The sequence below is a fragment of the Rhincodon typus genome, chromosome 22, assembly GCF_021869965.1.
Source record: "Rhincodon typus isolate 14 chromosome 22, sRhiTyp1.1, whole genome shotgun sequence".
Taxonomy (NCBI): domain Eukaryota; kingdom Metazoa; phylum Chordata; class Chondrichthyes; order Orectolobiformes; family Rhincodontidae; genus Rhincodon; species Rhincodon typus.
In genome coordinates this window covers 10,974,840-10,987,504 of record NC_063353.1, presented here as the reverse complement: position 1 = coordinate 10,987,504, position 12,665 = coordinate 10,974,840, and the positions used below count along the sequence as shown (strand labels likewise).

General features: G+C 40.6%; 1 protein-coding gene across 1 annotated transcript in view; it reads left to right on the top strand.

The window, feature by feature from the left end:
- The window catches only part of ptpro (protein tyrosine phosphatase receptor type O), a 160,337-nt gene extending 150,971 nt beyond the window's left edge, over positions 1 to 9,366 (top strand). The window contains exons 25-27 of the mRNA XM_020510969.2: positions 6,309 to 6,444; positions 7,073 to 7,193; positions 7,742 to 9,366. Coding sequence (XP_020366558.1) covers positions 6,309 to 6,444; positions 7,073 to 7,183 — 247 coding nt within the window. The 3' untranslated portion in view covers positions 7,184 to 7,193; positions 7,742 to 9,366. The remainder of the gene's footprint in view (positions 1 to 6,308; positions 6,445 to 7,072; positions 7,194 to 7,741) is intronic.
- Positions 9,367 to 12,665: the final 3,299 nt, after the last annotated feature.

Sequence of the window (12,665 nt, the reverse complement as noted above, 5' to 3'; positions counted from 1 at the left end):
TTGTGAAATCCACATTGATACCATTGGGCTGCAGGGTTCCCAAGCGGAATATAGGTTGCAGGAACAGCAACTCTCGGGTAGCATCGTTGTGGCACTGCAGGAAGCCCAGGATGGACATGTCATCTGAGGAATGGGAGGGGGAATTGAAATGGTTCGCGACTGGGAGGTGCAGTTATTTATTGCAAACCGAGCGTAGGTGTTCTGCAAAGCGGTCCCCGAGCCTCTGCTTGGTTTCCCCGATGTAGAGGAGGCCACAACGGGTACAGCGGATGCAGTATAACCACATTGGCAGATGTGCAGGTAAACATCTGCTTGATGTGGAAAGGCTTCTTGGGGCCTGGGATGGGGGTGAGGGAGGAGGTACGGGGGCAGGTGTAGCACTTCCTGCGGTTGCAGGGAAAAGTGCCGGGTCTGGAGGGGAGTGTGGAGCGGACAAGGGAGTCACAGAGAGAGTGGTCCCTCTGGAAAGCAGATAAGGGTGGGGAGGGAAAGATGTCTTTGGTGGTGGGGTCAGATTGCAGATGGCGGAAGTATCGGAGGATGATGCGTTGGATCCGGAGGTTGGTGGGGTGGTACGTGAGGACGAGGGGGATTTTTTTTGGTTCTTATTGCGGGGACGGGGTGTGAGGGATGAGTTGCGGGAAATGTGGGAGACATGGTTGGGGGCGTTCTCGACCACTGTGGGGGGGGCGGGGGGGGGGGGGAGTTGCGGTCCTTGAAAAACGAGGACAACTGAGATGTATGGGAGTGGAATGCCTCATCCTGGGAGCAGATGCGGCGGAGGCGAAGGAATTGGCAATAGGGGATGGCATTTTTGCAGGAAGGTGGGTGGGAGGAGGTGTATTCTAGGTAGCTGTGGGAGTCGGTGGGCTTGAAATGGATATCGGTTTCTAGGTGGTTGCCCGAGATGGAGACAGAGGGGTCCAGGAAGGAGAGAGAGAGAGAGAGGTATTAGAGATGGTCCAGGTGAACTTAAGGTTGGGGTGGAAGGTGTTGAAGTGGATGAACTGTTCGAGCTCCTCGTGGGAGCACGAGGCGGCGCTGATACAGTCATCTCCCCTCCCCGCCTCCCTAACCTGTTCTTCCTCTTACCTCAAGCCACACCCCCATCTCCTACCTACTAACCTCATCCCGCCCCCTTGACCTGTCCGTCCTCCCTGGACTGACCTAACTCCCCACCTACACTCACCTTTACTGGCTCCATCCCTCCCTCTTCACCTATCCTCTCCTCTATCCGCCTCCCCCTCTCTCCCTATTTATTTCAGAACCCCCTTCCCCTCCCCCATTTCTGATGAAGGGTCTAAGCCCGAAACGTCAGCCTTTCTGCTCCTATGATGCTGCTTGGCCTGCTGTGTTCATCCAGCTCTGCACCTTGTTGTCTTGTATCCTTTCTTTCTTCCTTGCAAGGCAGAATTTTATATCACAGGAAGAGGTAATTTAGCTCACTGTGCCAGTGACAGCTTTCTGAAAGAATTTTGCACTTAACCCTAGTTTTGTCTCTTCTCTATATGAAGAGCAATTTAACAGATATGTTTTTACAACTCCCTTTTAATGAGTTGCATTCTGCTTCTAGTCATAAATTACATTTCCTAACAATTTTGGGTTTAACATTTTTCCTAAACTGTCCTTCATTATTTTAAATGAAAAATGCACTAGTTTTAGGGAAAATGGACTTTCATCCTGGATATTATGAAGTCCTTGATAAGTCAATTTTATTTTCTTCTCAGTTACACAGTCTGGTCCTAATCCCAGAGTTTGATTAATGCTACACTAAGCTGCTCCAAAAAGCGCTCTCGTAGACATTCCACAAATTCCACTTCTTGCGATCCACTACCAACCTGATTTTCCCAGTCCACCTGCATTTTGAAATTTCCCATGATCACCGTAACTTTGCCATTCTTCCACCAGGACATAAAAGGTGTATATCTTGCACTCTAGCTCCCGACTACTGTTTGGAGGCCTGTACACAGTTCCAACTATGGTTTTTTTTTTTACCTCTGCGGTCCCTCAACTCTACCCACACAGATTCTACACCATCTGACGCAATTTCGTTTCTTACTAATAAGGCAAACCCACCCCCTCTGCTTACCTGCCTATCTTTTCGATAAAATGTATATCTTTTGAAATTCTGCTCCCAATCCTGATCCCATTACAGCCAGGTCTCCGTGATGCCCACTACGTCATATCTGCCAATTTCGATCTGCACCACAAGCTCATTTACCTTCATTCTTGTACTGTATGCATTCACATATAACACCTTCAGGCCAGTATCAACCGTCCCTCTTCTCATTGTCATTCGTTTATCCAGTGTGCTTGAAGTTTGATTCCTAAACCTTTCCAAACACTGTCCTATGCGGGTCTACGCTGGAGACTTTAATAACCTCTCTGGAGTTTCCCTTTCCTGTCATTTTTTCATTTCTCCACACAGTGGAATCTACCTCTATAGATGTTAGCCTGGTGCCTTGTTCCCCACTGGGTAAGTTTTACCCTTCCCTTCTCCCCCCTCTCCCACTTTCTAGTTTAAAGTCCTGTTGACCAGCCTATTTACCCCTCTCGCTAGAACATTGGTTCCCAGCTCGGTTCAGGTGGAGACCATCCAAGTGGTACAGATCCCTCCCGGACCTGAAACATTAACTCTTGTTTTTTTCCTTCACTGATGCTGCTAGACCTGCTGAGTTTTTCCAGCAACTTTGTTCTTTTTCCTCCTGTTCCAATATTGATGCCAGTGCCCCATGAAAAGGAACCCCCCCTCTTTCCCACACCACTCCTTTAGCCACGTGTTTACTTCCCTTATTCTCATGTCCCGGGCAGTAAGCTGGAGATTATGACCCTTGAGGACCTACTCTTTAGTTTGGTTCCTAGCTCCTGATAATCCCTGAACAGATCCTCTTTCCTAGTCTTGTCTATGTTGTTTGTTCCGATGTGGACCACAACAAGTGTATCCTTCCCCTCCCACTCCATTATCCTTTCAAGCCAGTCAGAGATATCCCTTACGCTGCCCTGGCACTGGGCAGGCAACAGTCCATGCAGGACTCTCTATCCTGCTTACAAAGGATACTATCTATTCCCCTGATTATAGAATCCCCTACAACGACTGCTTGTCTTTTTGCTCCCCCCTCTTGAATGGCTCCCGTGCTACAGTGCAGTGGTCAGTCTTGATAAAGAAGCTTAAGGTGAAGGAACCCTTAGGAGACAGTGATCATAATATGATTGAATTTACTATGCAATTTTCTAGAATTCTTTGAGGAAGTAATGAGCAGGTTAGACCAAGGAGAGCCAATGGATGTCATCTAACTGGACTTCAAGAAAGCCTTTGACAAGGTGCCATATAGGAGGCTGCCAAGTAAGATAAGGGCCCATGATGTTAGAGGCAAGGTACTACATGGATAGAAGATTGCTGTCTGCCAGAGAGCGGGGTTAAAAGGGTCCTTCTCAGGATGGAAGCCAGTGACTAGTGATGTTCCACAAGGGTCGGTGTTGGGACCACAACTTTTCGCTTTATATATTAATGATCTAGATGAAGGAACGGAGGGCATTCTGGCTACGTTTGCAGACAGTACTAACATGGGTAGAGGCACAAGTAGTATTGAGGCTGCAGAAGGATTTGGACAGTTAGGAGAGTGGGCAAAGTAGTGGCAGATGGAGTACAATGTAGGAAAGTGTGAGGGTATGGACTATTTCCTAAATGGGGAGAAAATTCAGAAGTCTGAAGTGCAAAGAGACTTGGGAGTTCCAGTCCAGTATTCTCTCAAGGTAAATTTGTAGACTGAGTCAGTAGTTAGGAAGGCAAATGCAACTTTGGCATTTATTTTGAGAGGACTTGAATATAAAAGCAGGGATGTACATCTGAGGTTCATAAGGCTCTGGTCAGGCCACATTTGGAGTATTCAGCGCAGTTTTGGGCTTCATATTTCAGGAAAGATGCACTGGCCCTGGAGCAGGTTCAGAGGAGGTTCACAAGAATGGTGTCAGAATGGAAAGCTTAACATATATGAGGAACGTTTGAGAACTCTGGGTCTATACTCGATGGAGTTTAGAAGGATGAGGATGTATGATTGAAAGTTATAGAATACTGAAAGTCCTGGATAGTGTGGATGTGGAGATGTTGTTCCTGCTAATAGAAGAGACCAGGATCCAGAGCACAACCTCAGGGTGAAATAGCAACCCTTTAGAGCTGAGATAGGGAGAAACTTCTTTAGCCGGATCGTAGTGAATCTTTGGAATTCATTGCCACCAGAAGGCTGTGGAGACCAGGTCATTAAGTATATTTAAGACAGAGCTAGATAGATTATTGATTGCCAAGGGGATCAAGGGTTATGGGGAGTAAGTGGGAGAATAGGGTTGAGGAACTTATCAGCCATGATTGAATGGCGGAGCAAACTCGATTGGCTGAGTGGCCAAATTTCTGCTCCTGTGTCTCATGGTGTTGCTTTAGAAGACTGGAGAGGTGACCTGCTCCAGGTGCATTTCTCACATGCCTGAACCATACTGTCAGGTATAGTTCATCTTTGAATGCTTCGAATTTTGCACATTAATTCATTTTGAATATTCTTCCTTACATCATCTTAAGTAGAGACAGAACAGATCCCAATCAGGTATCTGAACTGTACCAGAAAATGCCAGCCCACAGGTTGGAAAGGCAAAGATAAGCTTGAAAATGTGCTCAAATTATAATAAAAAGCCCTGCATCAGTGCAATATTTAGCATACCATAAGATATAGAAACAGAAGTAGTCCATTCAGCCCATCGACTCTGTCGCACCATTTGATCATAGTTGATAAATGCATCAACCTTACGTTCCTGCCTTGTTCCCATAACCCTTGACCATCTTAAGAACCTATCTCTGTCTTAATACCACAGATTCACCACCCTCTGGCTGAAGATATTCCTTCTGATATGAGTTCTAAATGGTTGCTATTTCACCCTGAGTTTGCACTCCGGATCCTAGTCTCTCCTACTAGCAGGAACAACATCTCCACATCAACTCTATCCAGGACTTTCAGTATTCTATAAATTTCAATCATACCCTCCCCTCAGCCTTCTAAACTCTGAGTACAGACCCTTCGTCCTCATATGACAAACCCTTCACCCCCAGGATCATTCTTGTAAACTTCCTCCAGACGCCTTTAACACCAGCACATCTTCCCTTAGATACAGGGCACGAGGCTGCTCACAATATTCCATATGTGAGCTGACCAGAGCCTTGTACAGCCTCAGCTGTATATCTCTGCCCTTGTATTCTAGCCCTCTTGAAATGAATACTAACATTGCATTTGCTGTCTAAACTGCCAAGTGAACAGATAGAGAATCCCAAACTTGGACTTCCAAGTCCCTTTGCATTTCAGATTTCCGAAGTCCTTCTCAGTATCTCAGAAAATAGTCTTCTTCCTACTAAAATGTACAACCTTACGCAAGCATTTGTAAATTTTTGAAAGTATATTTCCTGTGGCCATCCCCCTTGCAACACAATACAGAAAAGATTTGTGGGAAAATGTTTTTGTTCAAATAATTATCTGATCCTGTAAGCACTAATTTAAATTGGTTTAATTTTACAACATTAATGACCTTTAAGTAAAGATCAATAAATAGACAGCACAATTGCCTTTAGATTAAATTTATTGCAGCATGTACTAACTACAAGATATCCAATAACTAAGTGTGGTCAATAACACTGAATTTTGACAATAGCTTTTATTCTCTCCTTTTACATATAGAATCTCTCATCCTTGAAGAGCATCATCAGTTCTGTGGAACTGCTTTGAATTGATTGCACCTCCCTGCTCTCACTACCCCAGTATATTTCTCCTTTGCATGTTATAGGCAATGCCCTGTTCAAAGTTAAAATCATTTTCCACCACTCTTCCAAAATTCAAAATTATAAACATCTGTGTAACAAAATGCAAATTTGCCCCTGAATTTTTTTTAAGCAATTATCCAAAATGTTTCATCTGGCTGCTGAATCTCCTGTAGCTAACAAACAATTTTTCCATATCCACTGTGCCAAAAAAGCAAATAATTTTGTGTTCCCATCAAAACCCCATTAATGCTCACAACTCCAAGCCCTCCATGTTTAGGTACTAATCTGATAAATGTCCTCCACAAGACCTTGACATCCTTCGTAAGAACAGTACCAATTCAAGAAATGCATGCTTCATTACAAATCCATTTGCTGTAATGAGAACTTCTTTCATAGCCCTACTGTAGTAACCAATCGATTATTTAAGACTATATGCAGTCAATCAATATCTGCAAAGTGAGATCTCTTTTTAAAAATAATGATTTAACAAATGTACTCCTGACTCGTTTAGTGCTGGTGTAGGAAGAACAGGAACCTTCATAGCTCTTGACCGCCTTATGCAGCACATCCAGGAGCACGAGTACGTGGATATCCTGGGCCTGGTGACTGAGATGCGTACATACAGAACATCAATGGTTCAGACAGAGGTAGGTCAGAGATGTGTACAAATGGAGGTTTAGAGGGAAAAGCAGAATTATTCTATTCTACCATTGTAGTTGCTTGTCTAGTCAGGCAAACGAGTTCAGATTTCAATTGGCTTGGTTTTCTTGGGATTTTACCTTACTGTCCCTCCATGTAGTAAAATCTGCAGCCTTACTCATGAATGTTCTTCTGATGAAGTAATGTGATAATTTTTAATGTACTGTTTTAAGGTTTTTTAAATGCTCGACAGATTGTGGAAGTTATCTGGAAAAGACATTACTGACTGGCAAGTTTAACATTGCATAATAAAATCTATGAAAAATGAGAAGCAGCAATTGTACAGCATTTCAATGTTCAATGCCATGGAGCAATAATGATCAGCTGCAAAGACAACTGTAATAAGCACAAATGAAGTCTGGAATTATCCTGACTTCCTAAAAAAGACACAGAACAACTATATTTTTGTTGACTTAAGCTTCAAGAAAATAATAAAAAGTAAAACTTCAATGTAACAAACTTATTTATTGGACTCACTACTTAATGTAAAAACTCTGTTCTCACTGTCTGCAACAAGTTCATCTCTATGCCTATGACTCCAAGTTGTGGTGATCTTACTGGATTTTTTTCACCCAGGAACAATACATTTTCATTCATCGGTGTGTGCAACTGATGTGGAAAAAGAGAAAGCAACACTACGGCAACAGTGACGTGATATATGAGAATTCTAGGCCATCCCAGCTATGAAGCCTGGAAGGTAAGAATTTTTATTATATGGTGGCAGTGTGTTATCTTACAGTGTAATGCTGGCTTGAAAAATTAGCATTTACAATACATGGCCAACCTAAGATGCCCCTCCCTGCAAACTCCAGTAACTCAATGCAAATGACTTCTGTTGGATTTTCCTGTTTTTGTGGGTGTGAATGTATTGGAAGCCCTGTGTTTTGTGCTGTTGCCTCACTGAAGGCAAATCTTTAATATTAGTATTTGTTCACGTAAGTAACCTGAATTCCATGGAATTTGACGGAACCTTCGATTTAATCTTCGGCTATGATTCCCAGGACTCCATGCTTAGCACCATAAAAAGTTGGGGTTTTGAACTTGCCTGCAATATGTGACACCATCAAATCTCAGTAAACGAAGCACACCAATTCAAGTCATTGAATGCTAGTCAACAAGGACTTTGACGCAATCCCTTAATATTAATACTGACATCAAATTTGACCACAAGTCTCATGATTGAAATTGTTATAACCTCGTCATTTTCTCTTTTCTTAAATTATATAATTGTCCACTGTCTTTCAGATTCCAAACTTTACAGCACACTGCTTTATTCTAAGCTTCTGGTGCGTCCTGTGCTTGGCTCTAACCACAGAGGATCAATGCTAGCAAGAGAGAGATGATAAAAGAACATTTAAAAAAAAATGCTCTGGAACAATGCCTTAAAAGTACCTGTAGTGTCTTTGGACTGTTTCCACCAGAAAATTCAGCGTGGGACCAAATTCATCTGAAAAAAAAGAAGTGTTAAAGTAGGTACAAGCAACAACTCCATAAGGAAGAAATGAAGTGTATTGCATTCCACTGCTCGTGTTCAGTTAACGCACCATGTTACACAGATAAACTTTCACTAAACGTCTGCTTTCCTGGATTCATCTAGCCTTTCTTATACAAGCCAAAAAAAACACACTTTAAACTAAATGGTAAAAACTGTGAAGTGAGTGAGGAATTCATGGAATTATTGTATTTATGCAATAAAGAACATTTGCATCAGAGATTGGTGATTAAGAGGATTTATCTGGCATTGCAGATCCAAGAAATATTCCTCAATAATGCACATACTGTTAATTATAATTGGTGTTGTGTAATGCATTGTGTCTTGACAGTTTCATTGTGTTGCAGATGAGGTAAAATTCACTGTTTTCATTTAGCAGTTACAATAATTATTTTTCCAAGCTCTAAAAAGAACAATCATTGCACGACTACACATAAAATTGGAGCTTTAAATACAAATGAAATGAGGGAGAAAAGAATGCTGATGTGAATTTAAATAAAATTTAATCATGCAAAATATTTTATTTTACAAAAGGTGCAAAGATGCTATTGTTTAGCTAGTGAATTGTCACAGGAAATTTACTCCCCAGAAGTAAAAAATTACACAAGACAGTTGAAGGCAAGGTTCGACACAGTGATTAAGAACCACATTCCTATAGCAGAGAGCAAACCTGTTAATATAGTTACCAGGTTAGAATTCCAATTGTCAGTGAAGTACCAGTGAGTAGAGTACCAGTTGATCAGATTTGCACCATTTTGAAAAGAATTTTAAAATTTTTCTTCGAAAGCGCAAAAGTGTGTAGTCATGTGTAAAAATCATAGGATGTTACCCCATAGCAAATCTCTAGCCGTAAACTATTTGTGGTTCAGAAACAAGATATCTACAAATGCATCTTAAGAGTACCTTATAAAGAACTCCAAATTAAGTGGAACAACCAGATATTGCACAGCATTTGGTTGAGTTTTGACTATATTCTATAAACACAGTACAACATTTTTTTTTTTTTTTTTTTTTTTTTAAAAAAAGTTTTCAGTGAGGCAGAAGAGACCAAGTCATTTGCATTGACATACCTGTGACCTGTTGCTCAGGCCCAAACCAGAAATGCACCATCATACAAAAATACCAAAAGCAACATGCCATTTCTGAATTTGTGTGCTTAAATGAATATTCAGAAAAACATGCAGCACTTGTTCCGCTGTTTGTCACTTTTGTACCATTCATAAATCATATTTGTACATTAAATCTTTGTATAATAGTTTCTCTAATTTATTTTTTTTGGTGGCTTGCTGTAGTGTAGACTTTTCAGCTTTGAATTGTACCAGTATTTGGAATGCACCAATATAAGAAACCCTCTCTGACAATAAATCATTAATTTGCATTATCTTGTGACTTTATTTTACAAAGCTGACCTGTGACCAACTGATGTTATTGGGAACTAATAAAAATCTTTGCCTTTGGCAACAATAAGTTATTTTTGTCAATGGGTATAAACAGGCTTCATGTTTCATAATATCCCAAATGAATGCAAAAGACATGATGGTAAACCCACATTTTTAAAACTGCCAATTCTGAATTTGGAACATGTATTGGCACCATGAAACATTACAGCAATTCTGGACAACACGCTCCTCATTGTAAAACAATCCAAAATACTTAAGATATTTTATAGTACCAGAGTCTGGCATAACTATGCCCAGTGAAGCATTCCATTTACGGGCAAATGAGCTAAACTCACGGGGAATGGAGTGGGACTGTCCTTGATATTGTGGCAGCATCTCAGTGTTACCTCAAGGAGCCCTCACAAAACTGGAATATTCTTCACTGGTTGAAATTACACCTAGTACAGAGGAAGTGGATTATGGTTGCCAGAAGTCAATCATCTCAATCACAAGACATACCTTGAGGAAATGCTTCAGTAACATCTAAGCCCAACCATCCTCTCCATTATAAAGGTAGGTGGTGAGGTGGGCTGCATAATATTCAGCATCCTTCACATCAACTCCTTAGATAATGAAGTAGTTCATTTGTAAGTGCCAAGCAATACCCACCTTCAATTAGAGACAATCCAACCATTGCCACTTGGCAATCAATCAATGGCACGACTATTCCTGAATCCCCAAATATCATCTTTGGGGTTACTACTGACCAGAAACTAAACAGGACTCACTATATAAACACTGTGGCCAAACAAACAGGTCGAAGTCTAGGAAGTCTGCAGCAGGCAAATCCCGACCGGAGTCCTCAAAGCCTATCCGCCATCTACAAGATACAAGTTGTAAGGCAGTATTTTCCATTTGTCTGGAGGAAGCAGCTTTAACAACTCTGCAGAAATTCAACACCATCCAGGGCAAAGTAGCTAGTTGACTGGCACCCCCACAACATCTTTCATATCTATTTCCTCCATCACCAATACTTACGAGCAGCAGTGTGTACCATTTAGAAGATGCACTGCAACGATTCACCAAGGCTCTTTTGACAGCATCTTCCAAGGCAACGTCACTCCCATCCAGAAAAACAAGGAAAGCAAGAGATTACAAGCAGCTGCAAGGTTCCCTCCGAGTCACACACTGTCCTGACTTGAAACTATATTGCTGATCCTTCATTGTCACTGGGTCAAAAACCTGGAATTGCCTCCTGAATACCATGCCGGGTGTATCTGCACCATATTAACTGCAGCAGTTCAAAAAGGAGGCTCACCATCACCTTCTGAAGGATAACCAGGGAAGGGCATTAATTTCTGGCGAAGCCATTAACATCCAATTCCATCAATAAATAAAACAAAAGGATGATTCATCATCAGCAATTCCCCACATTCCATCTAAAATTCTCAACATTAAAATCTCCACTTTTCTTAGCTCAATAGAAATGTAGTCATAATGACAGCTTCTCAATCTTGGTGTTATCCATGTCCACCTTGCTTTCTGTGTTCTAAACTTAAAATCCTTTTATAATGTAACAAGTACAAATTTATTCCTATTTTATCCTATATTCCTATTTGTAAACTCAAAATGCCTTGTTGGACTTCATCTGCTTGGGTTCATACACTCAGGCAATTATTTATTGGAACTCTTGTGTCTTTTCCATTAAGTGCACATTCCTTTTCTACTACTTTCCCATCAAGGTGTACAACCCACAGATAGTCTAATGGGCAAAATGTGATTAGGGAACTGTACCTGGGTTCACTACACTTAGAAGTGATTTAAATGGAGTAGAGAGAGTTGTAAAATCAAATTTGCTGACAACATTAAATCGGATTGCACTCTAAAGGGGTGGAAATGAAAGAAAGTTACAGACATTGATAGATTACAGTGAATTGATAAAAACGAGATAGAAGTCATTGCAGGAAAGTGTAAATTCATCTACTCTAGACCCAAGATAGATAGATAAGCATATTTTCTAAACGTGGAAAAGAAAAAGAATTTGGAGGGTCCAAAATAAAAATCAAACTGGTGGATAAATACAAGAAATAATTTTTTAAAACTACTGGGATGTTAACTGTCATCTTAATGGGACTGAACATAAAGGATGGATTTTATCCTACAGTTACATAAAAGGTGCAATGAGACTGAACTTGAAGTACTGCATTCAACCGGGGCATCCAAGACAAGTGATGTTAGAGATGGAGGGGGCTGCAACACAGATTTAGCAAATTAAAAACAATTCAATTCATTCAGTTGAAGCATTCAATAGAGAATTGAATGATTATTTGGATAGAAATAGTGTGCAGGGATCTGGGGGAAAGGCACGAAATTGACACTAGACAATAGAATTGGTGCACGAAGACAGGCCAAATAGCCTACTTTTTTGCCATAAAATTTTGAACTAACGTGAAAAACATCAAGTTTGATAATAGCTTGCATAACCTAGGTTTGCATTCCCTCAAGTATAGGTGAAAACATGAATAAAAGATTTAATGACAAAGGAACAATTTCTTCTAAAAATAGTAACTTGAAGCAAAACTCAAGTTAGGCTGTCCTGAGTTTCTGCTGGAAAGCATTTTTTTTTTTTTTTTTTAAAATAAAAAACTACATACCACAAAGCAGTGGAAATCTGGAATAATTAACCCTGAAAAGATCTTGAGGCTAGCTCAATTGAGAGCTTCAAAATTGAGATTGATAGATTTTTTGTTAGGCAAGGGTGTTGAGGGATTTGAAACCAATACCAGTAAATTATATTAAGATATTGATCAATTTTTTTTAAAAAAATGGCTGAAGCAATTACTCCAGCTACTATGTGCCCAGGCAGTAAGGAATACGTACATTTGCAATTTGGTCTGAACCATTTCATCTTCAACATTCAAGGAAAAAACAAATACACAATACTTAGTTTGTAAACTTTATTTCCAGGACTTATAACAAAGTCAGTCAAGTTTTAAAGGTTTGGAGAATGGCAACAGAAACAGTGGAACTTTCCAAATTCTCGTTGACAAGTAAATTTATATAAATACAGCATGCTCTGATGCAGTTTCAATACCTAAACAGACTTATTTTGATCACAATCAGGGTTAGTTTAGTTTCAAATAAGCACTGGCTCATTGTTGTTGAAGAGGTAGTAAGTGACATAAAAACAAAGTTGCTAGAAAAGCTCAGCAGGTCTGGCAGATTCTGTGGAGGAGAAAACAGAGTTAACGTTTCGGGTCCGGTGACCCTTCCTCAGAACTTCCTCAGTTCTGAGGAA